This window comes from Ceratotherium simum, chromosome 4 (assembly GCF_057802395.1).
Source record: "Ceratotherium simum simum isolate JZ-2026a chromosome 4, ASM5780239v1, whole genome shotgun sequence".
In the NCBI taxonomy this organism is placed as follows: domain Eukaryota; kingdom Metazoa; phylum Chordata; class Mammalia; order Perissodactyla; family Rhinocerotidae; genus Ceratotherium; species Ceratotherium simum.
The window spans coordinates 21,152,914-21,180,185 of NC_141903.1; the positions used below are offsets into that span (position 1 = coordinate 21,152,914).

A 27,272-nucleotide genomic window follows, 5' to 3' on the forward strand; every position below is an offset into this window, starting at 1 on the left:
TGGGGGGAGGCTGGTGACCCTGCCCCAGGGGGTGGCTGCTTGGAGGCTGGGACAAAGGGATGTGTGATGGTGACAGGTCACAAAGGACTGTGGAGGATAAATGTGGTAGTGCGAGGATATTTAGGCAGAGCCCTGCAGGGAGATGGGCAGTTGCCTTCACTCCATCTCTCTCTCGGGGACTCAACTTGTGGCTGGCGGAGCTGTCCAGAATGAAGAGAACCATGAGCAGTGAATGTTTGTTACCTTATTACACGGCCCACAGCTACCGTTCAACGGGCGTGTTCAATACCTCCATGGGAGACCTGCAGCGACAACTGAACAAGGGAGGAGAGTATGATATTTTCAAGTACGCACCGATGTTTGAGAGTGACTTTATCCAGATCAGCAAAAAAGGAGAGGTGATTGATGTACACAACCGTGTCCGAATGGTGACTGTGGGCATTGCATCCACCAGCCCCATCCTTCCATTACCTGACGTCATGCTGCTGGCCCGACCAACTAAAGTCTGTGAAGAGCATGCCAGACCTGCCCGGCCCACCAGGGGGAGAGGTCACAAGCCCATGAAGACCCTAGAGCTCACCAGGCTGCTTCCCTTGAAGTTTGTCAAGATCTCCATCCACGATCGCGAGAAACAGCAGTTGCGCCTGAAGCTTGCCACTGGCCGCACTTTTTATCTGCAGCTGTGTCCTTCTTCAGATGCACGAGAAGACCTCTTCTGCTATTGGGAAAAACTTGTCTACCTCCTGAGACCACCAGTGGAGAGTTTCAGCAGTACCCCGACACTCCAAACTGCGGATGCAACAACAGACGATGACAAAAGCCTAGTGGTAAGCATCTACAGAGATGCAAGAAAATGAGGCATGGTGCTTTGGGAGAGCAGCTCTAAGCTGGTCCCACAAAGCCTTTCGTGTTGCCTGAGGTTCACCTGGGAAATGCATTCCATTTTTGAAAAAGCTCAGGGCCAAATGAGCCACCACTATGGGACTCACCACACTGGGGAGGTTCCAAGTGCTTCTCTAAATTGTCCCACCAGGCCCAATTTCAGAGAGACCTTAGGCATCAGCTGCTATGGTCTCATACCCAGGGTTGTAATCCCTTCAGGACAGCATCCTGATTGTCCAGTCTCTTTTGAACGCTCACCCCAACCCAGGTAGTCTCATTGGTTGTGGAACATTGTTAACAATTAGGAAGACCTTCCTTCATTCTGTCTCCCTGTGACTACCGTGTGCTGATTAAAATAGTACAACCTACGTGTGTGTCTGCACATGCACAGTTGGTTTTAGCAGCCACCAAAATGTAAAATGTGTAGATCCCTTGACCCAGCAATCCCACTTCTAGGAATCTGTCCCGCAGACATATAAGCACAAATATGTAAAATAAAAGTGTAGGAGGATGGGGAATTGTATCAGTGCTTTTCCTAGCACTGGGATTGTTCAAGCAAAACCAAGTGACTGTTTGACAGGGGTGCTATAGACAGGATCTTACACCAAATGGGAGATCAGACTTGACGATTTCAAAGGTTCTAACTGTAAACCATTGAGTTGCTCAGCTTCAGGATGAGAGAGGAGCAGACAGTTCTGGTCTCACTTTCTGTCATCTCTATCTTACCTGTCTCTCCTCCCCTTGGCACAGACCACAGAGCACCACGGAGAAGGAGATCAGGATGAGGCTGGCCTTTGCAAGCTTCGTGAGGTGTCTGGAGCTAGCTCTTCTGCTTATGTTGGGGGAGAGGGAATCCCTCATGCCCCCCAAGGAACGCCCTCTTCACCTGTAGACATGAAAACTCCACGGACTTCCAAAGGGGCAGCCACAGGCGTGGCAGTAGCAGGCACAGCAACAGGCCCTGGAGCAGGCACTGTGAGCCTAGCAGCAACCAAGACTGCAGGTACAGGTCAGGTAAACACAGCCCTGGCAGGAGCTGTCACTAAGTCTCCAGGAGAAAGTGGATCCAGCAAGGCTATTGCAGGTGCTGCCAACATATCCTCAGAGGGTAAGAACATGGTCTTGGTGGGCGCTGCAAGTACATCATCGGTAGGTACTTCTACCGTAACGACAGGGGCTGCCAGTCTCTCCCCAGACAGCAGCATGAGTATAGTGTTTGCAGGCGCAGTGACAGCCAACGAGCCTGCTGCAGAAAGAGCTGAAGGCCACGTGGCACGACCCCTCGTCTCAACCTTGCAGAGTGAAGGCTACATGAGTGAACGGGATGGAAGCCAGAAGGTCTCCCGGCCCACCACGGAAGCCCAGAAGGAAAAAAAGGAAAGAAGAGAAAAGAGGGACAGAACTGCCACTAGGAAAAGTTCCCGTCACCATAGAACAGGTGAAAGTCACCACAGGATAGGAGGGGACAAGTCGACCAGGAAATCGTCCTCCCACCGGTCCTTATCTGGCCATGGAAATGCAAGAGATGACAAAAAAGAAAAAGGACACAGAGGACACAGCTCTCGCAAGAGTGCCAGCCACGGCTCCACTGCAAAGGAGTTGAGGACAGCTCACAAATTGGGGAAGAGCAGATCTGCAACCAGTTCAGGAACTGTAAGTAAGAAATCCAGTAGGATTGGCTCTTTCTTCAGGAGCTTCAGAGTCATTCCTGGTTCAAAAACAGTGGTCACAAAACACGATAGAGAGGTAGACATCGTGGCTAAGACGGTAGAGAAGTGCAACATAGAGGCCAAGTTGGAGAAAACCCCGGATGGCCAGGATGTGGAGATCTGTGGTACCATGACATCTGAGACGATGGAGACAATAATCTTTGAAGCCAAATCCATTTAAATAGGAGCCAGGGCCGGAAGCTGCAAAGCAGAGCAGCCTCAGGGAAGTATCCCTAGAGAGTTGATTCCAGCTTTCTTTAATAAAGAAATCATACGACTCTAAAAGAAATGCTATCTTCTGTTTGAATTTCTATGTCCCCTAGCCTGATAGTGACCTCACAGTGGCTTCTGTGATGTGAACTATGCTGCAGCCTGAGACCCCAGCCTCCCGTCAAGCAGAACCCCACTTCCCACCCATGCCCAGCAGAGTGACCTGCCGCCTCAACCCCTTTCTGCCTTTGATTTCCCCCAAGACTATGGAAAAGCAAGTCACAGACTATGGGCTGAGAAGCATCACCACCACCATATCCCCATACCTTTCTTCCTCTTCTCCCTGAAGGTCCCTGAACATGGACATTCAGTCCAGTCCATAGATAGTGAAGATAGAACTCATGTCTCCTCAGGGAATAATTAGGGGAGGAAAGTGGGGGTGCAGTAGCATTTGTAGGCAATCAGAATAGTGAAGTTTATCATCTAGATCAGGAATTGGCAGCCTGGGGGCCAAATCTTGCCAACTGCCCCGTTTTCTAAATAAAGTTTTATTGGAACACAGACAGAGCCCTTCATTTATATATTGTCTATGGCTGCTTAAAAAGACAGATTTGAGTAGTTGCAAAAGAAACCATATGGCCTGAAAAGTCTAAAATATTTGCTATCTGGCAAAGGTAGGATTTGAGAAAAATGATTCTGAGAACCATGTGTTTTTGTATGAGCCTGGGGGTCATCTGCCCAGCCTTACAATTCTTTCCTCATTCTCCTCTGTGTCAATAGTGTCTACCAGGATGGAAGTAGGGTTTTCAGCAAAGTGTAGGGACTTTCTCCACAGAGCAAATGTGTGTGGTATAGGTGGAGGAGGTGAGAAACAAGGTACTCTGGGAGGAGTGGTGGCTTGGGAGTATCAGGGGAAGCCCTTCTCAGTTGCCCTGGTGAGTGGCTGGAAAATCCTACCTCGTGATTTCTGATATACAAAGACAGATAGATGCTGGGGATCAAGGTATCCTTGGAGTTGACTCTCGAAGCAGTGGGTACAGGTAGGAGAGAAAGAGACATATTCTCAAAGACCTCAGAGGGGCTTTGGGGAAGTTTCCTGGGAATGTGAGAGGTTATGAGATAGAGAAGAGAGATAAAGGGGAACTCTTTACAAAGCCTTTCACTCAGAGCCCCAAATTTACACTATGCCAGAGGCTGAATTATCCTAGCTACATATGGCTTGATCTCATGAATCTGTAGCCCCTGGCTTTATCTTTCGTCCTTCTCTTAGTCTTGTTTTGTGCACTCCCACTCCTACACCCCAAAGGGCTCCTTTAACATGAACCTAGTTTGTCCACCATGCAGGGCGTTAGCCGAGCAGACCCACAATTTATAAAAATACCACTGAAGTAAAGTGGAGGTGGGGACTTGCCCACCACAATGTGCTCTGCCAGGCACTTTCTCTGCATTTCCTTTTCTATCTGACAGTTCATCAAGAGACACATGCATAAATACCTATGTATTTCAAAGCAACAGGTCTCTTCCTCTGGAGGGAGATATCAATTGGGGCATCAAGTCAATACACCCTATCAGATAAAGGTCAATATTTTTGACAGCAATATTCATCACCATGGTAGCAATTCTGCTGCTGCATGTGCAATGATGCAATGGATGGTTGATTAACTAACGAGGGTCCCAAACATACAAAATCTGGCACATAAATACATACACACAAAAGACAAGAAAGTGATCTTTTGCCAACAGCAAAATAAGGTCATTCATGGGGTTGTTGTGATCAAGTGGAGTCTTTCACATAGAAGAAAGATGTGCTATGGAGGGAAGAAGCAAGGTGCCTCAAAATATTGAAGGCAGTATCATGACTGGCAAGGTGAGAGTGATGAGAGGGATGCTGAAGAATGCAGCAAGGGACAGGCCATGCAAGGCTTTAAGGTCCATATAAAGGTCCATATTTTGACTTCTGATCTTAGAGCAATGGAAAACCACTGGAATGTTTTAAATAGGGGAGTGGCTTGATCAAATGTGCACTTTGTAAAGGGCACTGTGGTTGCTGTGAAGAGAAATATTTGGAGAGGGAATTGTTAACATGTGACCTTAAGTCACTTCCTGTCTTTTGCCATAGGATCTATAAAATGAGGAGACTGGAGGGGATGTTTTGAAAGACACTTTTCCATTTGAAATGTCCATATCGGGTGGACATTTCTTCAATGAGGACTTGCAGTCCCAGCTGCTGGGAGTGCTGCTGGTGGACAGCCTTCAGCTGGCAGTGAGTTTGGAAATTGCCTTGGCTTCAGAGAACTCCCTCACCCAAGGTGACGCTCTTCCCAGAGTGCACAAGAACTGATTGATGTGGAGTGTGAAAGTCGGGCCATCTTAACCCAAGGCAGACCAACTCTGAAGGGCCATTCTAGTTTGAGAGCTCCCTGGGGGACCTGTATCACAGCTTGACTTCTCCCTCTGTGCACTCCTGTTTCTGTCCCTTCCCTTCCGAGGGGCACTTCTTAATAAACATCCTTCTCATGAAACACCATCTCAAAATCTGCTTCTTGGAGAACACAATCTGCGATACTCTGTTAGTGTAATGTGCTGTGGTCACCTCTTCTGACTCCACTAACCTTGTGAAAAGAATTGGTTATAGCCAGGAAGGGTATAATGCACTATTTATGGTTCTGAATTTAAATAATTTAAAAGTCAAGTACATTTTCTTATTGCAAAATTGTGTCTATTTTAGAAAGTTTAGAACATGTAGATATGAAAACGAAAGAAACAAATATCCCATTGATTGCCTTGATAATTCACTGTTTATGCAAAAATGGACTGGTTAGATTTATGCTTCCAGAAAAATAGAGTAGACATTTTGTTCCCTATTCCTCTCAATTTTTCAACTAAAGACCTAGGACATTAGACAAACATCAGAAGACTCAGAAAGGTGGAGAGAAAAAGATAGACCAACCAGGGACTGCAGGAAATGAGGAAAAACATGGTGGTGAGTTCCCTGGGTTTTCTTTTTGCCTCCTACATCTCAGACTTGGAGCTGAAGAAGCTGGCAATCTTGAAAAAAAGGCCCTACAAAAACCTCTCTAGCCAGAGAATCAGGAAAGGAGCAGCCACGAAAGATGGAAGGCTTTTAGACAATGACCGCTCCACTCCAGCCAAACACCACATTTCCCCCATCCCTCACCCACGCAAGCAAAGGCCAAGTGGGGAGTCTGGACTAGCATCCTCATGAAGCTGTAACAAGGCCTCCAATACTCCCCCCTGGTTGGTGTCATAGAATGACAAGTAGGGAGCTAGGGCTTTTACCCAGGTAGCTGGTGATGAAGCCCCTCTCCACTCTTCCCTGTGTCATTAGAGACCATGTAGGCAGCTGAAAATCTCACCCTTGCCCAAAAGTAATGAGAAGCCCCCACCTCTGGGGTATGTGAACTGAGGCCAAGTGAGACACCTGGACTTCTACAGCAGTAACAAGAGGCTACCCCCTCCGCATTCCTCTGCTGGAGTAGTACCAGAGGAAACCAGTTAAAAGAAGTTTAAATAAGACCCAGAGTCTCCTAAGATGATACAAAAATGTCCAGTCTTCAACCAAAAAATCACTTGTTATACCAAGAAACAGGAAGATCTCACACTAAATGAAAAAAGACAATCAGTAGATGGCAACACCGAGATGGCAGATGTTAGAACTATCTGACAAAGCATCCACGAAAAAGCAATCAGAAATATGCTTGAAACAGCAGAATGGAGGGGAAAGAGGAAAGAATCAGTGAACTGAAAGGCAGAACAATAGAAACTACCCAATATGAACATCACAGAGAAAACAGGAAAAAAATGAACAGTGCACCAGGGACCCATGCGACTAGAACAAAAGATCTGTTATTCCTGTCACTGGAGACCTGGAAGGAGAGAAGAAAGGGCAGGCTGAAGAAATACTAGAAGAAATAAAGGCTGAAAACTTCCAAAATTTGGCAAAAGACATAAACCTACAGATCCAAAAGGTGAGTGAACCCCAACAGGAAAGATCTAAAAAAATCCACACCAAGAAAAATCACAATTAAACTTCTGAAAACAAAGAAAAAAATCTTGAAAGCCAGAGAAAAATGGTGCCTTACCTATAAGAGAAAGCAATTTGAATGACAGCAGATTTCTCGTCAGAAACCAAGGAGGACAGAAGGAAGTAACACAATGTTTTTCAAGTGCTGAAAGAAAAGAATGGAAAACCCCACATCCTATGCCCAGTAAAAATATCCTTCAAGATATTCATTTTATGAAGCTAGTGTTATCCCGATACCAAAATCAAAGATAGTTAAACAACAACAGACCCATATTACTCATGAATATAGACACAAAAATTTCTAACAAAATATTAGCAAATAGAATTCAGCAATATATAAAAAGAATTATACACCATGACCAAGTGGAGTTTATTCCAGAGATGCAAGGCTGATCAACATTCCAAAAATTGATGTAATCAACTATATTATGAGGCTACAGAGGAAAAATCACATGATCATATCAATTGATGCAGAAAAAGTTTGTGACAAAATTCAACACCTATTTGTAACAAAAACTCTAGGATAAATAGAAAGAGGGAACTTTTTCAACCTGATAAAAAGCATCTACAAAAACCTACAGTTAACATTATACGTAGTGGTAAAATATTGAATGCTTTCCTCCTAAGATCAGGAACAAGGCAAGGATGTCCACTCTCATCATTCTTACTCAACATAATGCTAGAAGTTTTAGGCAGTACAGTAGGCAATAAAACTAAATAAAAGGCATACAGATCAGAAAGGAAGAAATGAGACTTTCCTTATTTGCAGATAACATGACTATCTATGTAGAAAATCCCAAACAATCTAAACAAAAGTTCCTAGAACTGATAAGTAAGTTTGCAGAATACAAAATCAATTGCATTTCTACATATTAGCAATGAACTCATGCACACCAAAATTAAAAATACAAAACCATTTACAATAGCTCAAAAAATAAATACTTATGTGTGAATCTAAAAACACTTGTATAGGACTCGTATGCTGAAAACTACACAGCACTGAGGAAAGAAATCAAAGATCCAAGTAAATGGAGAAACATATCAGGTTCATGAATTGGAAGTCTCCACAAAGTAAAAATGTCAGTTTTATCCAAATTGATATATAGATTTAATAAAATTCCTATCAAAATCCCAGCAAGATATTTTGTATATATAGACAAGATTATTCTAAAATTTATATGGAAAAGGAAAGAAACTAGAATAGCTAAAATAATTATGAAAGAGAAGAATAAAGTGGGGGGAATCAATGTACCTAATTTCAAGACTTATTATCTAGCTACAGTAATCAAGACTCTGGTAATGGATGGAGGGATACGACACATAGCTAAATGGAACAGGATAGAGAACCCAGGAATAGACTATACAAATATTCCTGACAGATTTTTGATAAAGATGCAAGAGCAATTTAATGGAAGAAAGACAGCCTTTTTAGCATATGGTGCTGGAGTATAATAATAATAATATTAATAATAAGAATATAGTAATAGTAAACAGTAAAACAGTAAATAAATAATAAATAAAATAGTAAATAAACCTTGACCTAATTTCACACTTTATTAAAAAAAAACTCAAAATAGATCACAAACTTACATAAAATATAAAAAGAGAAAACTTTTAGGAAAAAAATATAGCACACAATCTTTGGGATCTAGGGCTAGACAAAGAGTTCTTAGACAACACCAGAAGCATAATTCATAAAAGGAAAAATTGATAAATTTGACTTCATCAAAATTAAAACGTTTTGCTCTTAGAATGATCCTAGTAAGACAGCGAAAAAACAAGCTAAAAACTGGGAGAAAATAATTGCAAAAGACATATCTGATCACAGACTGTTATGTAAAATATACAAAGAACTCTTAAAATTCAACAATAAGAAAACAAACAACCCTATTAAAAATGGGCCAAAGACTTTAACAGACACCTCACCAAAGAAGATCTACAGATGGCAAATAAGCATATGGAAAAATCTCCACATCATATGTCATCAGGGAACCGCAGAGTAAGACAACAATGAGACACCATTACACACCTATTAGACTGGCCAAAATCCAGAACACTGACAACACAAAATGCTGTTGAAGATGTGAAGAAATAAGAATTCTCATTCATTGCTGGTGGGAATGCACAATGGTACAGCCACTTTGGAAGGTGATTTGATGTTTTCTTATAAAACAAAACATACTCTTACCACAAGATACAGGGATCGTGCTCCTTGGTATTTACCCAAAGGAACTGAAAACTTATGTCTGTACAAATCTGCACACAATGTATGTAGCAGCTTTACTCATAACTACCCAAACTTGGAAGCAACCAAGATGTTCTTCAGTAGGTAAATGGATAAATAAACTATAGTACATTCAGACAATGGAATATTATTCAGCAGTAAAAGGAAATGAGCTATCAAACCATGAAAAGACATGAAGGACACTTAAATGCATATAACTAAGTGAAAGAAGCCAATCTGAAAATGCTACATACTGTATGATTCCAATATATGACATTCTGGAAAAGGCAAAACTATGGAGACAGTGAAAAGATCAGTGATTGCCAGGGGTTTAGGGGGAGGGAGGGATGAATAGGTGGAACACAGGGGATTTCTAGGGCAGTAAACTATTGCATATGATACTATAATAGTGGACACACGTCATTATACATTTGTCAAAACCCATAGAATGTACAACACCAAAAGTGAATCCCAATGTAAACTACGGAATTTGTGTGATAATGATGTGTCAATGTCGGTTCATCAATTGTAACAAATGTACCACTCTGGTGGGGAATGTTGACGGTGGGGGAGGCTGAGAGTATGTGGGGGAGGAGGTATACAGGAACTCTTGGCACTTTCCACTCAATTTTGCTGTGAACCTAAAAGCTCTAAAAAATAAAGTCTTTAAAAATCGTACTTCCAAGCATTTTGGTTATGGAATTACAGAGCTTTTTAATGAACCCCTGGGAAGAAAAGCTTTTTTTCCCATTGGACATGACTTGTATATAATCAGCAACACATACAGAGGGAGATACTAAAAGAACTAATCAATGTCAAATCTTAAGGAAACTTAAAGACCATATGATTCAGTGGTTTCCAAACTTTCGGTATAGTTTGACCTTTAAAAAAATTTTTATAAGAAATCTTAAATGGAACCTAATAAACAAAGAGAGGAAAGGGGAAGTGCTCTGGCTGAAAGTGGGGAGAGGGCAAGCAGCCTGAAGTCCCACCGGTTTGGCTCCCCTTTGCCTCAGTAGACACCTGGAAAGTATTTCCATGATTTAGAGGCTGTTGATTTCACCGGAGATTCTCCTTTTACTGAGAGGAGACATGGCTTGCTCAAGGTTACCCACTGGGCTGACTGAACTCTGGCCTATTGACTCTCAGTCCAGGGCTTTCTCCACTCTGCTCCACTCTGATTCAGTTGGAGGGTTCCTTAGCCCAGGATAACACATGCTTAAGGACAAATTGGGACTCAGGTGTCAGAGTTGGAGAAAGATAATAATGAGACAAAGGAAAGTAGATTCAGAAGGAAGACCATCAAATCCTGTGCAAGTCACAAAGACCAGAGTCTGTATGGGGTAAAGAAGCTCATAGGGGTCCAATCTCACAAAATCTGTCTCTGTCCTTTGGAGGCCCAAAGTTCTAAGAGAAGTTCATTTTGGACCTGAGGCAGGTAGAACTAAGTGGATAAAGACTTTCTTAGGTAACTACAGAGAAGCAGCTTCTGGGCTTGCAATGGGTTGGACCACTATATTGCAGCCCTTAGGACAGTAGCTGGCATTTAGTAAATGAGCAATAAATAATTGATGAATGAATGAATTTATTAGAAAATGGATGTGTCATTAAACTCTAAACCCCTGCCTAAAAGTGTATTGCCCCTCATACCTTCAGGAAAATAATTCCATTCTTTGAAAGATCGAGTTCCATGGAAGGACCTCTCCTCTTTAAATGGTGGTCTACGAACTACTGATCCTGTCTTTATTTAAAATTGTAATATTTTGGGGCCGGCCCCGTGGCTTAGCAGTTAAGTGTGCGCGCTCCGCTGCTGGTGGCCCGGGTTCAGATCCCGCTTGTCCGGCCATGCTGAGGCCGCATCCCACATACAGCAACTAGAAGGATGTGCAGCTGTGACATACAACTATCTACTGGGGCTTTGGGGGAAAAAATAAATAAATAAAATTGAAAAAAAGTTGTAATATTTTTTCCATCACGGATTTTTGCCTTAATTTTTATCTTTAAAATATTGCATTACAATATTATTTATCATGATTACTGAGTTTTGCTCCCCCTCCTTAATTTTGCATCTGAGGCAAGTGCCTCACACAATTTATCCTAGTCCCCGTCCTGAGGTGGGTGATACCGAAAGCAGGCAGCTCATATTTGTACACACTTGCCATTCAGGAAACATGGAGTTTTTCTTCCTTCTCTTGCTTTTGTTCAATATCCATCTTTCAACAAAAATATATTCAGCACTGGCTTTGGGTGAGGCAAGGCTGGGAATGTCAGAGCTGATGCCCAGGTAAGTCAGGCACTTAGCTATAGCCACAGAAGTCAAGCAGGTGCATAATTACAACTGAAGGTAGAGAAGTGCCGTAAGTACAGAAAAGAGGCTATGAGTGCGTATGGAGGTAATTTTTATTTGGGTGAACTTGGAGAAACCTTTTGGAGGAGGTCATATTTGAGATGGACCTTAAAGAAGGATCTTAAATGGGGTGGATATAGCCCAGATCCTTTGGGGTGTGCACAGGAAATAAATCAAGGAATCAATAAAATGGGTTGATTTTGCGATGATTCAAAAACAGGTATGATAATGGCATGGATATTTTTCTTTGGTAAAATTCTACGTAATAATGTAAATGTAGACTTTAAACACAGTAACGGCTACAACAAATAATTCAAAAGGGCTTACCTGCCTTTTTGCAGGATTCTAAATCCATTTTAAGTTCTTCAGCCTGCAAGAAATAAATAACATTGTCGCCCAGTGGGATCTCACATGTGGGACACAAATCTTTGTTTTAAATGAAAGTGTAAACTCGTCATAGTTCCCAAATGCCAGGGTTACTGCTGCCCCCTGCTGCTAAGGAAAGGTGTGGCAGCCATAGACAACTGGGCATCCTCCCCCCTCATCTGCTGCACACAGGTCTGGGTGTTGAGATTGTTGTTAGTGACAAGGTCATTAGTACCCAGGAGACAACAACAAGATCTAAAATGGTGATTAGGAATTGAAACTATACAGCAGACTACAGGGAACAATGCATTAGTGATGACTCTCATCCAAAGTGCATTGTTTAAACAGTCTATATGAGCTGATAAAAATCATATGATAGGAAGAAGCAGGAGATGGAGATGAAAAATTTAATTTTCTAGCTTCTATTTCTTCTGCCTGGGCTGATTAACACGCAGAGATACAATGTAATTGACTAATAAGAGTTCAGAGATTATTATTTATGAACCTGTCTACCAGTGACAGAGGTAATAAGACCAACAAATCAAAATCAGGGTAAGTGGTGCTGGGACAATTGGACTCCCACACGCAAAACAAACAAAAAAATCCCCAAGTAATCTCAACTCATCTCACACCACATATAAAAATTAACGCAAAAAGGATGTTAGACTTCAATGTAAAACTTAAAATTATAAAGCTTCTAGAAGAAAACACAGGGGAAAAATCTTTGTGACCTTGGGTTAAGCAAAGAATTCTTGGATAGGAAACAAAAAGTATGAACCATAAAAGAAAACAATTGATAAATAGGACTTCATCCAAACTAAAAACCTCTGCTCTTTGAAAGACACTGTTAAGAAAATGAAAAGATTAGCCACAGATTGGGAGAAAATATTTACAAAACACATATCTGATAAGGGACTTATATCCAGTGTGGTGTGTGTGTACGTGCTCTTACAACTCAATAGTAAGAAAACAAATAAGCCAATTAAAAAATGGGCAAAAAATTTGAAGGGACAGTTCACCAAAGAAAAGATACATACGGCAAATAAGTACACAAAAGATACTCAACACTAGGGAAATGTAAATTAAAACCACTACATAGCTATTAGAATTGCAAAAAGTAAAAATAAAAAGGAAAATACCAAGTGCAATTGCAACTCTCATAGTTCGCTGGTAGAAATGAAAAATGATACAGCCTCTTTAGAAAACTGCTTGACATTTTCTTATATAGTTAAACATATAACTATTAGAACGCCCAGAAATTCCATTTCTACGTAGTTACTCAAAAGAAATGAAAACATATGTCCATACAAAGACATATATGAATATTTATAGGACTGAAAATAACCCAAATGTCCATCAACTGGTGAATGAATAAATGAATTATGGTACATCTGTATAATGGCATACTCCTCACCTATAAAAAAGGAACAAACTATTGATACATGCAACAACACTGATGGACCTCAGAAGTTTTATGCTAAGTGAAAGAAGCCAGAGACAAAAGTCTATATACTGCATTATTCCATTTATATGACATCCTGGAAAAGGCAAAACCATATGAACAGAAATCAGATCAGTGGTTACTGGGGCTGGGGGCGACGGGCAGTGATTGAGTACAAGAGGGGAACAAAAGAAATTGCTTGGGGTGATGGAAATATTCTATATCTTAATTCTGGTGGTAGTGGTTATATGACAGTATATATTCATCAAAACTCATCGAACTCTACACCTAAAGTTAATTTTACTGGATGTAAATTACACCTCAATAAACCTAACCTTAAAAAAAACAACAGAGTGGAGAAAATGTGTGAGTATTTCTGCTTGCCACTTAGGATCAAACGATAAATAATGGTGATGTTTATAATGTGCCAAGCTCCTAAAACAGGCAAGATGCCAGTTACCATACACCCCTGCCAGTTTCTGCTCCTCACCTCCTCCCACTCTCCCTTTGCTCATTCATTAGAGAGCACACAGACTCCCTTCCTGTCTCAGGCTCTTTGCACTTGCCATCTCCCAGATCTCTGCACAGTTGACTTCTTCTCATCACTTATGTTTTAGCTCCAAAGTCACCTTCTGGGAGAGGCTACCCTGATCATCTTCTATAAAGTAGCTACCCCCCAACTCATATAGCTACCACATTATTTTGTATTATTTTTTCCCCTATAGCCCTTATCATTATCTGAAATTCTTATTTGTTGGCACGTTGTTGTCTGTGTCTCTCCATTAGAAGGCAAAGCTTCTGTGTCTTTTTTACCTTCTAGAACAGTGCTTGCCACAGTAGATGCACAATAAAGATTTGTTGAATGGCTGTATTCCTTGTTAAGCTACAGAAAGCATCTTTAAGGAATAAACTTTCCATTCAGATTCTGGAAAATGCCACCTAAACAAATGTTTATTGTATGCCATATTCTCACTAGCCCCTCTCATGATATACATTCCATATCATTATTCATGTGTAGTTTACTGTAAAGAACACTAGACTGAGAGTCAAATGTTCTCATTCTAGCCTTGATCCTGCCACTAACGGTAAGACCCCGCACCTTTGGGTCAAGTAACTCCATTTCTAGAAATTTACCTCAAGGAAAAAAATTGGACACATGCACAAACATATGCACTAGGATGCTCATCCAGAGTATTAACAATAGCAAATATTGGGAAGAAGATAATTTTACACAATGGGGCTTTGGCTAAATAGATTGTGGTCTATCCATCAATGTCATACTGTGAATTCATTTGAAAATGATGATTATATTCATTTTGTTACTTATTCAATAACTATTCCTTGAGTACTTGCCAATTTCAGGCACTGTTCTACGTGCTGAGAATGCAGCAGCAAATGAAACAAAGGCCCCACACTCACAAACCTTGTATTTTGATGAGGAAGAAAGACAATAAAAATAAATAAATAAATCTACTACATAATATGATATCAGATGATGATAAGTTTAATGAAAGAAGGATAATGCATAGTAAGGGGACTGGGGGCATCCCCCAAGAGAATGGTTGGGGGCATGCTATTTTATAGTGACCAGGGAAGACTTCTCTGAGAAAGTTACATTTGACCAGAGACCTGAATAAAGTGAGGAAGTGAGGCATATGAATATCTGTGGAAAGAGAGTTCCAGGCAAATGCAGTGGCTCTGAGGTAGGAGTATGGTTGGAAAGCCTACAGCTGGAGAAGAGTGAGCACAGGAAAAAATCATAGGAAATGTTATTGGAGAAGTAGCCAAGGACTCGATTTTGTAGGGCCTTACATAGGCCATGGTGAGACATTAGATTTTATCGTAAATGTGACAGAAAACCTTGGAGAATTTTGAATAAAGGAGTGGTCAGATCTGTCTTATATTTTAAGAGTGTGATAAACAGGCTAAGTGAGGACAGAAGTAGAAGCAAAGAAACCAGCTAGGAGGCTATTTCAGAGGTCCAGGGGAGATAATGGTGGCATGGACTAGGACCATAGCAGCAGAGATGGTGAAAATTAGTCATATTTGGGACTTTTACTTATTTCTAAATAGAACTGATACAAAAGGCTGGGATAGTATATTTGAAGGAGCATGGAAGAAAGAATGGTAAAAGATGAATCTTTAGACTTGAGCCTTTGCAATTGAGTGAAGTGCACTTGCATGAGTAAAGATGTACAATACTGTTGGATAAAGGGTCTGAGTGCAAAGCAGAGGGTGTTGCCAGGGCCTGGAATCACCTGGATATTATCACCTGGATGATATCCCACTAATAAGTGAGAACTGCGTCGTGGGGCAATTAAAATAATCAAATGTGCCAAAGCTGCTGAGCATGGAGTAAAAAGTGGACTAAGAATGACCTCTGGAGGTCACAGCTGTAGGTCACAGTGGTCTCAGCGGCGAGGAGAAAAGCCTGATTGGAGTATGCTCAGAAGTAAATAGATTTCTCCAACAAATAAATTGATGTAGGGGGAAAATTGAGATGAGTGAAGGAACCTATAGATTAAAAGGTAATTAAAAGACACATCAGTCAGTCACAAATGAGTGTACTTCATTTGGATCCTGAGACAATTGGTATCCAAATACTGACTTGATTTTGATGGTATTAAATTGTTGGCACCACTCACGTAAACAGTAATCTTTACTATACATATTAAAGATTTTGGTCTTATTATCTTCAAATTAAACCAGGGTATAAGGTGTTGCTCCAGTCTCTGATGCATATCCAGTAAAACAAAAGATTTCCAGGAACTAAGACCGGATCCCTCCAACCATGCGGAGACCAACCGCCTATAAACTGGCCTGTAGTCTTGGTTCTGTTGGTTCTTTTTAGTCAGCTATCTTCCCCCTCGCTAGCAAGCTATAATAAAACTCTTTCTCTCCTACCACCTTTCCTCTCTACTACTGTCATGCCTTGTGTCGAGCAGACGACCCCCCTTGGGCAGTAACATAATTATTAATTTATTTTTAAATGAGACAATAGTTCTGTGGTTATGTGAAAAAAAGAAAGTCCTTATCTTTTAGAGATGCATGCTGAAATGAAATAATGTCTATACGTAGATAATTGTTCAAGTTGGGTGATGAGTACACTGTTCTCTCTACTTTTGTAAATATTTGGAACTCTCCATAATAAGTTTTTAAAAAATTAAGTCAAAGAATTTTATTTTAAAGAGGTTAGGTTGAGAACTTTTATCAAAATAACAACCTTATTTTCTGTGTGCAACATGCTCTTGTAAGATTCCCACGAATTTAGAAATTTGTGACACTTATGAAAGTAACGTCCAAAGGAAACCTTTAAGTCTGATTTTATTTTTAAATTTGTTAATTTATTGCCTGCAAATATAATAGACATGGCTGAATTCCTAAGTGAAAATAAAAGTGAATGGACGGTGAGGAAATGGAAATTGAGACTATTACTGATCTCCAATCATGTTCACAAATATTTCCAGACTGAAAAAATATATAAACAGCATATAGAGTCCATCTCATTTCTTTAAATGTTATTTTTGACAGTGGAGTTAGAGTCGATATAATTTTTTAAAATATCCGCTTACCTGTATTTTCTAACTTTTATGTAAGGCATATGGCTGCCTTGTTTCATTTCAAGCGTTAAAAAAAGAAAGAACGGAGATATCACCTGCTCCTTTTACTGATAGAAATCCTCCCCAGCTGCAAATCCAACCATCGACCCCACCGCAGAATTGCCGGGGTGGGCCGTAGGAGAGAGATACGCGCAGGCGCAATAGCGAGCCATGGGTCTGAGGCGGGACTAGAGCTTCGGTTAAAGGAAAGCTCTTTCAGCCAATCAAGGGGCAGTGTCGGTGGCTTCTTCCTGGAGGAGGAGACCGGAAGTCGGATCTCGGCTGCGGTGGCGAAAGCGGCTGCTAGACTATACCCAGCGCTGAGGTGAGTGGGCGGCGACGGGTTGGGGCTCTGTTTTGCGTGCGTTTCTTCTTCCGGACCCCGCGGCTTCCTCAGGGCGGCCTGGGAGTGGGGGGAGTGCTCGCTTTCTTTCTTCTCTTTGTTTGTCGGAGAGCGCGGCTTTCCCGCCGCTCGAGGAGCCCCGGGTGGACAGCCTGGCGGAAGGTGCCTTCAGGGCGGCGGGCTGCGGCTTCCTCCGTGTGGGGAGGCCGGGCCAGACTGGAGGGTGGGAGACCTGGGTTCTAGTCCTGCGCCGCTGGTTTGCTAGGCTGTGTGGCCTTGGCGAGTCATTCGGCCTCTCCGGCGTTTGTAAAATGAGAATAACCCTCCTTGCCCTTCTTCTCCAGGGAGCGATCGTGAAATCCGCTGAATTAATGGGGGGGCGGGAGAGGAGGTAGATCTCAAGCCTAACGTCGGATTCATCTGCAGAGGTTTAAAAACTACATTCCAGAGGCCTCATTCACAGTAGACAAAATGAATCAAATGTCTGGGGATGGGACCCCGGGATACCTTTCTCTTTTGGTTAAACCCCCCAGAATGGAACAAATACTAGAAGGTGGATCTTGAGTCTGATAACCGGCTTTGATGGTTTTACTGAACACCTCCATCGCCTTTGAAAAGTTCAATCAAAACAAGTGATAGAAAAATAAACATAATTTCTGTAGTATGTCAACTTCCTTTTGTGCAGTTAAGAGGCTTCATAGTCTGCTGGTTTAAGGGAGCTTGTACTGTGCAGCTCAAAGGACCAAGGATAAAAATTCCCGCTGTGCCACTTAGTGGCGTTTTGATCCTGGTGCAAGCACTTCACCTCATTGAGACTTGGCATCCTCATCTTTAAAATGAAATTGATGATACCACTTAACTCATAGACTTGTTATGAAGAGTAAGTAAGAGAGGATATAAAACAATGGTACCTGTCACGTAGTTGGCTTTTGGAAAATGGCAGCTTAATTAGAGGAATGCACGTGGTGCTGGGAAGCACAAAACAGGACTCCCAACCTAAAAAGGCTTGAGTGGGGTGAAACCTGGGCTGTCTAAAATTTATTTTGAAGTACCAGGTCAATGCTAATTCTCTGATTTTGGTAATTATGTGCTTATAAGAGAACATTGTTTTGGGGATACGCACTGAAGTATTTGAGGGTAAAGAGATGAGAGACCAGTAAGGCAAATGAGGGGAAAATGTTAATATTTGGAGAATCTGGGTGAAGAATATGGAAGTTTCTTTGTACTGTTGATACAACTTTTCTATAAGTCTGAATTTATGTTAAAAAGTTTTAAAAAGTTGATTATGACTATTTGTAACTATCATAAGTGTGTTGTAAGTAAATGAAACAGTACACAGTGTTTATAACCTCCCACCCCACCCCATGTACTTGCACCCCTTTTGCCTTAATGGCTGTGTTGTATTATGTAGATGTATTTTGTCCAGCCCTCATATTGATGAAATCATGAGTTATTTCTAACGTTTCCTGCTCTTTTTTCAAACAGGGCTGCATTAAGCATCCTTATACACGTTTTTGTGTACTTGTACCAATATTTCTATAGGATAAATTTTTCGGAATAGAATTATTGGTTCAAAGAATATCAGCATTTAAAATTTTGATACTGCCAAATTAAATTCCAAATATATATTTGTTTCCTTTCCTCTCAGTTGTATATGAGACTTCCTCAGATTCTCTTAGGTGGTACTGATCTACCGGCTAAGAGTATTGTGTGGTGGTGGTGATGGTGGCTTCTGTGAGAGCTGAGGGGAATGGATGCTCTCCACCAGAGGCGGCTTCCCTGCAGGGCCAGAATAGCTAAGAGCCTGCTTCTGAGATTGAGATGACCACTCTGAAGAAACTGAGAGGAAGGAGAATGTGACCTCTGCGGGAATCTGGGGCTTGCCACATGGAAGGTGTTCTAGTATTTGTTGAATGATGGAATATTTGAAGTCTTGATAGTCTGATAAATGAAAAGTATTCTTTTTTTTTTTTTTTTGTGAGGAAGATCAGCCCTGAACTAACATCCATGCCAATCCTCTTTTTGCTGAGGAAGACTGGTCCTGGGGTAACATCTGTGCCAATCTTCCTCCACTTTATATGGGATGCTGCCACAGCATGGCTTGACAAGCGGTGCCTCGGTGCATGTCCAGGATCGGAACCCAGGCCACCAGCAGCGGAGCACGTGCACTTAACCGCTGCGCCACGGGGCCGGCCCAAAAGTATTCTTTTTAAAATTTGCTTTTAAAAGTGTATTAGTCTGGGGGCCGGCCCGGTGGCGTAGTGGTTAAGTTCACACACTCCTCTTCTGCAGCCCAGGGTTCACAGATTTGGATCCCGGGTGTGGACCTACACACTGCTTATCAAGCTATGGTGTGGCGGCGTCCTACATATAAAGTAGAGGAAGATGGGCATGGATGGTAGCCCAGGGCCAATCTTCCTCAGCAAAAAGAGGAGGATTGGCAACAGATGTTAGTTAGCTCAGGATTAATCTTCCTCACCAATAAAAAAAAAGGTATTAGTCTGAATATTTTCTAGCTTTTATTCAGCATTTGTATTTTCCTCGTCATCTTTTGTCTATTTTTTTAATGTAGATTTTTTTTAAAAAAACTCATTCAGTGGACCTTTATTGAGGATCTGGCACCTTCTAGGCATTGTTTGAGGTGCTGGATTAGAGTTGTGAACAAGATAGGCACTTCCTGGAGTCATAGTCCTTTCCTTCTAGTGGAGGTGGAGTTAGGCAATGCATTTTTAAAAAATCAAAATAAAATTTTTAGTATTTGCCCTTTGTTAGCTTGCAAGCATTTTTCTCCCAGAAAAATGGATTATCTTTTAATTCTGCTTATGATATTTTCCTGTATGGAACTTTTAAATTTATTTTTGGTAGTTAGATCTGTTGGTCTTTTGTAGTAGCCTTGTAGTTAGTTATTTCTTGTCTGTTTTCCTTGATAGGTTGTAAGCAGTACTAGGATGGAGGCACTGTTTCTTGTTTGTCTTTGAAAGATAGTATAGTGTTTGAGATCTTTAGGTTCTGGATCCTTCCTCTACTACTTTGTGACTTTACGTAAGCAGCTCAACCCTTCTGAGCCACAGTTGTCTTATCTCTAAAATGGAAAGAGTACCTTTCTTTTCTCAGATGTCTCACAACCATGAAAAAAGTATTTAGAACAGTCTGGCACATAGTATGGACTTAAATATCATCTATCATCCTGATCATCATCCCTGGATACTCATTGTCATATATTAGACAAACAATAAATATTTGAAGGAATGAATACACGTTGAGGACGTTTGTATCTGCTTCCAAATTCCGGTTGATTTGGAGCCCTCTTGAAGTGGATGGAGCTGCTCAACAAATATTGATGAAGCTCCTGTGTGCAAGGTTATAGACACAATGAGAACTATGATCCTCATAGTCCTTCCCCTCATGGAGCTTATAGTCTGGACGGGGAGACAAATCAGATCCTGGTACAGAGATAAAAGAGAAAAGGCAGGATCTCCTTTTGGTAGATAATCAGAGAAGATGTTTCTTTAGAGGTGACGTTTTAAGGTAGTGCCTGAAGCAGGAAGAAAAGCATGTGGAAAGACCCAAAGGCAGAAGAGGTTGGTATAAAGAAGAATTGTGTAAGAATACTAGATTGAAGACAGTATTGCTAGGATATTAGGTGGACAAAGGGGACACTTGACAGAGCTAGGGAAGATTAGAAACTATGGGAAGAACAGGTTTAGGGTGTGTGTGCATGTAGTGGATGGAATCAAAGAATTTTTTTTGTCTTTTTTAAGTTTGAACGCCCTGTGACACATCCAGAAGGAGCTCAGAGGCAGTCTGGACTGGAGATATGAAGTAAAGAGTCATAAACACAGACCAAGGTTTCTCCACTTTGGCACAATATATTGACATTTGGGGCCGGATAATTCTTTTTTGTAGGGGGCTGTCCTCTGCATTCTAAGTGTTTAGCAGCATCTCCAGCCTCTACCCATTAGACATCAATGGCATACCCCTCCCACCCCCCAGTTATGACAACTAAAAATGTCTCCAGACCTTGCCATATGACTCCTGGTGGGCAAAATTGCCCCTGGTTGAGAGCCACTTGTAGAAGTGGTATTAAAAACTATGGAATTTACTAAGATCACCCAAGGGAGAATACAAAGCAGAGGTCTTGGCCAGCAGACCACAAAGATTGTTGTGGATAAGTTATTTTTGATTCCACAGTACTTGACAATTTCTGGAATTAATGACCAGTATTTAAAAATTGAGAGATTTCACCTAAAAATCTGGATTTTGGCTCTCTCTTGAAAAATTAAGAAACTGAGGAACAATGAAACTTCATTTCCACATGAATGCTAATGGCTGGAGTTGTTGAGATTTGGCATGCGTATGCTTAGTTCACCCTAATCCCTGCCCCAGAGTGCTTCACTCTTTATGTTGCCTGCCTTTTCTCTCTGATATTTGAGTTTGTGATTTCCTAATTTAGAGAGAGAAAAGGGCCCAGGGCAGCCCTCTGAGGCACACCAACCTTAACGTTTGGGTAGAGAAGGAGAGGCAGTTAAGGAGACTGAGAAGGAGTGGCCCGTGAGGTAGGAGGAAAACATAAATGCAGGCTCACAGAAGCTGAGGGAGAAGGGGAGTGTGTTGGAAAGGAAAAAAGTGCTGCAGAGAGATTAAGATTAGAAAACTGTCCATTGGATTTGGTTGTGTGGTGATTGTTGATGACCTTGATGAGCAGTTTTTGTGGAGGTAGGAGGTTGAAGCTAGACTGGATAAAGACAAAAATGAATATGCAGAAGGTGACTAAAGTGATGAATTGTGGGTTGGTATAGTTACAGTAACTCACGATGCCCATGGCCACTGACTCATTGACTCACAGCAGCGTCTTATCCACCACTGTGGCTTGGTGGAAACTCAGGGCTGCACCACAGCTGCCCTTAGTACCTCACAAGTTCCAAGTGTAAAACTGCCGGTATATTACTTGCCATCTCTGATGTTGGATGGTGGTGTATCTTGAAAATCTGATAAGATTAGTCTAAATGAGCACTTGAGAATTTCTCATTTTATGATGTACCTAAGCTTAAAATGAAATAAATAGAGGTTTTTGTGGCCATAGACAATACATTTGTGTTTGAAATTTTCTGTAGTAGATGTAGAAAAATCACATGTCCATAAAAAATTGTAGAGTACGTTGCGGAAAAAAAGGGTATGAAATTTAATCATCGTTTCATCAGAGAAGCTCAGATGATACCAGCTTTCTGGAAGATAGCAGTGTTAATTTTGTCAGAGTGTTTATTGGAGTTACAAGTAAGTGTTTGCTTTTGGAAATCAATCTATAATATAAAACAAAAGTGGTTGTAAAATGAGATGGGTAGACAGTGTGTGTAGTTTGGCTATAGAGAGGAGTAGAGAAATGGGGCATAACTGGTGAGGGGTGTGGAATCCAGAAGATTTTCTTTACAGATGAAAATATACTACAGCATGTTTTTTGTTTTGATGAAAGTACAGTCATGTGGCACATAACACTGTTTTGGTCAATGATGGACTGAATAGATGATGGTGGTCCCATAAGATTAGTACCATATAGCCTAGGTGTGTAGTAGGCTATGTCATCTAGGTTTGTGTAAGTACACTCTGTGATGTTTGCACAATGATGAAATTGCCTAAGGATTTCTCATTTCTCAGAATGTATCACTGTTGTTAAGCAACACATGACTGTTCAGTAGAGAAGGAAAAATACTTGGATGATTGAGGATGTAATGCTAACCAAAAAAGGATGGCAGCCTTTCCCTGTTTAAATGTTAGTTGTAGAAACTAAGGAGATATTTTGTCCTGGGCCCCAAACTGCCATGGGGGAAAAAGGGAAAACCTTCTGTCTGTAGTCACCCAATGTGACATGTTTGCTCTGTAGCTCTACTCTGAATCTCTGGTCTGTTCCTCTAGGTTCTTGATCTCCCACAATGGGTGAGCCACAGCAAGTGAGTGCTCTTCCACCACCTCCGATGCAGTACATCAAGGAGTATACAGATGAAAATATTCAGGAAGGCCTAGCTCCCAAGCCTCCACCTCCAATAAAAGACAGCTATATGATGTTTGGCAACCAGTTCCAGTGTGATGACCTTATCATCCGCCCTTTAGAAAGTCAGGGCATCGAACGGCTTCATCCTATGCAGTTTGATCACAAGAAAGAACTGAGAAAACTCAATATGTCTATCCTTATTAATTTCTTAGACCTCTTAGATATCTTGATAAGGAGCCCTGGGAGTATAAAACGAGAAGAGAAGCTAGAAGATCTTAAGCTGCTTTTTGTCCATGTGCATCATCTCATAAATGAATACCGACCCCACCAAGCAAGAGAGACCTTGAGAGTCATGATGGAGGTGCAGAAACGTCAACGCCTTGAAACAGCTGAGAGGTTTCAAAAGCATCTGGAAAGAGTCATTGAGATGATTCAAAATTGCTTGGCTTCTTTGCCTGATGATTTGCCTCATTCAGAAGCAGGGATCAGAGTAAAAACTGAACCAATGGATGCTGATGATAGCGACAATTGTTCTGGACAGAATGAACAACAAAGAGAAAATTCAGGTCATAGGAGAGATCAGATTATAGAGAAAGATGCTGCCTTATGTGTCCTAATTGATGAAATGAATGAAAGGCCATGAAGGATGTTTCTTTTTCTTCTAGCTTTTCTTTTTTCCTTTCAGTAAATAGCATCACATATTAGTTAATTTGCTCTTGGAGAGTCTTAAAAGAGATAACTATAAGTCATGTAAATGGCTTGACTCTCCAACCTCATTAATGATGAGATGTCATAGGCGGTAATTTCACTTTATGGCAAGCATAGGCAAATGAGTGTGCCTACATTAAGAGTAATCACCTTAAAAAGGAAAATGTTTGCTGCTTTTGTGTGGAACCTTCCTGTTTTTGGAGTTGCAGTAAACATTGAAGATGTCCTCAGTAATAGCAGACCTTGTAAAGTAGATTTGTCATTTGCTTTAAGAATGATAGATAAAGAATATCAAACTGTATAAATGTGAAATTATGAAATCTTTTGACTTATTTCACTTAAAAATTTGCTTAATCTCTAAAGTAGTGTAACATGTTAAAAGAGAGGAATCCCGTAGTTATAAAACAGCAATTTTAACTCTTGACTCCTCCTGTAAACATACTATGTCAGCCTCTTGTCCCTATTCTGGATGGGTCCCATAACTTTTTTCTAGTCACTCAGATAGTAAGTCCTTGGGTCACTTTTAGTTACAAACATTCATTTTAGTAATTAAAATGTCTATGTAATTAGCTATACATTTCCTTTTAAGCTGAACTCAGACTTGCTTAAGGTTGGAAGGCTGCAGTGGGAAGGGGGTCTGGTGGCAGAGACTGTGAGATGTCCACTGGAGATTCTTGCTCCCCTGGGATATGTTGCTGAGATAATGGCTGCATTGCCAGGGACTACATTTCCCCACTCTGCTTGCATCTTTGTAAGGCCACGTGACTAAATTCTTAGCCATGGAATATGGGTATAAAAATCCAGGCCTGCCTCAAAAATTACTTGCGTGACCCTCCATTCTCTTATCTGGTTGGATGGCCACACCCAGGATAACTTTGGAAGCCACTTGAAGATGGTAAAGGTGCAGGCAGTTTGGGTTCTTGAATGACTGAGGACTAGGCCCTCCTTTTATTAACTCCACCGCCCACCCCTACCCCAGATGATATGACTTTATCTGAGCACGAAGTCAACTTGTTTTGAGCACTGAAATTTTATTCTGCACTTACTATTTTGCCCTCCAACTTCTCTTCAACCAAGGTCGTGGTGGAGAGTCTGCTTTATATCTGAGGTTCTCTGCTGGCCTTTTCTCTTAATGTAGGCCAGTGGTTCTCAAAGTGTAGTCCTGGGCCAGCAGCATTAGCATCACTGGGGGGCTTGTTAGAAATGCAAATTCTTAGGCCTCATCCCAGACCTACTACAAACTCTAGGGGTGGGGCCCAACAAGAGTAGTTTAAGAAGCTCTCAGGGGTTTCTGTTGTACGCTCAAGATTAAGAATCACTGATAAAGGTAATGCCTTTTCCCAGGTGTCCACTTTTGAGTCTTCCTTCAGTCCCTGGTTTCCAGTATACCATCCTTTGCCTAGAGCTAGCAAAGTCCAGTTTAAAGTGGCCACAGGCCGATTCTGTATGTGAAACATTCATGCATCCTTTTTGAAAAAAATCTTAGGAATGTAGGCTGTTCCCAAGTAAACACCTCTCTATTAGACAGCTACTTGGCCAGTCTTGCTTGTTTTTTTCTGGTACGTATTTGGTATAGATCTTTGGGCTCCTGAGACTCCAGAGGACACAGTCCAGGCTCTATTAAGCTTAAATTGAAGGGGGAGGAGAGCCCCATCATACCCTCTTGGGGAGCAAGCTGGACATTGCATAACACTTGAGCAACTCTCCAAAGAGATCTCTTCCCTTCTTTTTGACCTAACCGTTTTATAATCTTGAAGAGAGTGTGGGCTTAGAGGTACAAAACCAATTTTTGGCTGCTTTGCAAATTCTTGCATGGAAATAACTAATCCAATAACCTTATAACACTGCTAGGAGTCACAACATCATTTGTTTATGAATTTGTGTGTGTGTGTGTTGGGGGAAGAAGGATGAAGGGGCTAAAATTCGTTGAGAAATCTTAAATTCTGACTTTGGGAGGATTTGATTTTGTGGGTCTGTGGGTGGGAACTGACAAAAAACTTTTTAAAAACAGTTGTGATGTGAACTGCTATTACAATGGGATGAAGGAGCTCCGGGGGTCTGATAGTTGTTACATGTTTAAAAGTTTATATAAAGTCTTTCAGTCTTGTGAGGATTAAAATACATGTCTGCACACCTGGTTATAATGAATATTCCTGATAAGATTGAGGCCTCAAAGTGAAATATTTGGAAGAGCCTGAGTATCTCAAGAAATTACCAATGCCCAGGCCCCAGACCACAGAGATTCTGATTTCATTGTTCTAGAGTGGGGCTGTGGCATTGGGTTTTTTTTTGTTTTGGTTTTTGTGTGTGTGTGAGGAAGATTAGCCCTGAGCTAACATCTGTTGCCAGTCTTCCTCTTTTTGCTGAGGAAGACTGGCCCTGGGCTAACATCCGTGCCCAACTTCCTCTACTTGATAGGGGCTGCTGCCACAGCATGGCTTGACAAGCAGTTCGTCAGTCCGCGCCCGGGAGCTGAACGTGTGAACCCCGGGCCACTGAAGCAGAACGCGTGAACTTAACCGCTATGCCACCGGGCCAGCCTCGTGGCATTGGTTTTAAGAAATCTGTAGATGATTTTACTGTGCAGAGTCAAAGGAGTATTTCATTAGTCAGTACTCTCTACTTGAACTAGTGTAAGCAAAAGATGAATTTATTGAAAAGATACTCTGCTGTTACATGATTGAAGGATAAGTTGAACCTCCAGACTATGAAGAGGACTAGGAGGGTCTCCAGAGCAACTGGGACTCAAATTCCAGACCCCCTCTTGTCTCTCCTGTCTGGCCTCTCTCTGTTAGTTTCATTCTCTTTACAAACCAACTGCTTTCATGGTATGGGTGGAGCACATGGCTGCTAACACTTCCCAAGCGTTAAGTCTTTCTGCACCACTGCCTGGGAGTTGTCTCTCAAAAAAAAAGAGGAAGGCTAATGAACCGGCCTGGGAGAAGGAATTAGGGGTGGCATTCCTGATTCCAACTGGGCCAATCAGCTGGGGCCTGGGGCCTGTAAGAATTTGGCAGTCCCCAAAATGTCCATGTGTGGGGGGAGGTACTCTACCTCTCAGGGGAAAGGAGGTGCTGAGCTGACCATACTGTAGATATCCACTGCAAGTTAAGCACATATATGAACTTTAGATATAAATAGCAAACATAAACGTGTACTAGTATATATTCCTTTTATCTCTGTGAGAGTGGTCACCCCACCACCATTCATTCATTATTCATTGTATTCACTTAGTGAATATTGTGGTCTTCTCTATGCCCGACATTGGTTCAGTTGCTGGGGGTATGGAGAGTGGGGAGGAAAATGAAAGATAAAACAAATGAGTTGGGGCCAGCCAGGTGGCGTAGTGTGCGTGTTCCGCTTTGGCGGCCCGGGGTCGTGGGTTCGGATCCCGGGCGCACACCGATGCACC

The 27,272-nt window shown here is 41.6% G+C and overlaps 2 protein-coding genes and 1 long non-coding RNA gene across 4 annotated transcripts; 2 read left to right on the forward strand and 1 right to left on the reverse strand.

Annotated features, from left to right (window-relative positions):
• The first annotated feature begins 209 nt into the window (after window positions 1-209).
• On the forward strand, window positions 210-2,772 carry GARIN3 (golgi associated RAB2 interactor family member 3). The gene is made up of 3 exons (XM_087429497.1): window positions 210-827; window positions 888-890; window positions 1,633-2,772. The coding sequence occupies exons 1-3, from the start codon at window positions 210-212 to the stop codon at window positions 2,770-2,772; spliced, it is 1,761 nt and encodes a 586-aa protein (XP_087285623.1).
• LOC147917211 (uncharacterized) lies at window positions 337-16,956 on the reverse strand. Its single transcript, XR_015551924.1, has 3 exons — window positions 16,797-16,956; window positions 11,745-11,787; window positions 337-789 (listed from the first exon to the last, which is right to left on the reverse strand). It is a non-coding gene; the product is annotated as an uncharacterized LOC147917211 (long non-coding RNA).
• A 111-nt stretch (window positions 16,957-17,067) lies between these two features.
• On the forward strand, window positions 17,068-25,991 carry MED7 (mediator complex subunit 7). 2 transcript variants are annotated; one of them, XM_014786145.2, is made up of 2 exons: window positions 17,068-17,148; window positions 23,077-25,991. In XM_014786145.2, exon 2 carries the CDS (start codon window positions 23,094-23,096, stop codon window positions 23,793-23,795), a length of 702 nt encoding a protein of 233 aa, XP_014641631.1. In that variant the 5' UTR covers window positions 17,068-17,148; window positions 23,077-23,093; the 3' UTR covers window positions 23,796-25,991. The 2 variants fall into 2 exon arrangements, with proteins under 2 accessions (XP_014641631.1, XP_087285624.1); XM_087429498.1 differs by lacking the exon at window positions 17,068-17,148 and adding an exon at window positions 17,207-17,328.
• Window positions 25,992-27,272: the final 1,281 nt, after the last annotated feature.

Bases quoted from the DNA above. Each gene is read 5' to 3' on its own strand.
- MED7 (XM_014786145.2), top strand. From the start codon at position 23,094: ATGGGTGAGCCACAGCAAGTGAGTGCTCTTCCACCACCTCCGATGCAG.
- GARIN3 (XM_087429497.1), top strand. From the start codon at position 210: ATGAAGAGAACCATGAGCAGTGAATGTTTGTTACCTTATTACACGGCC.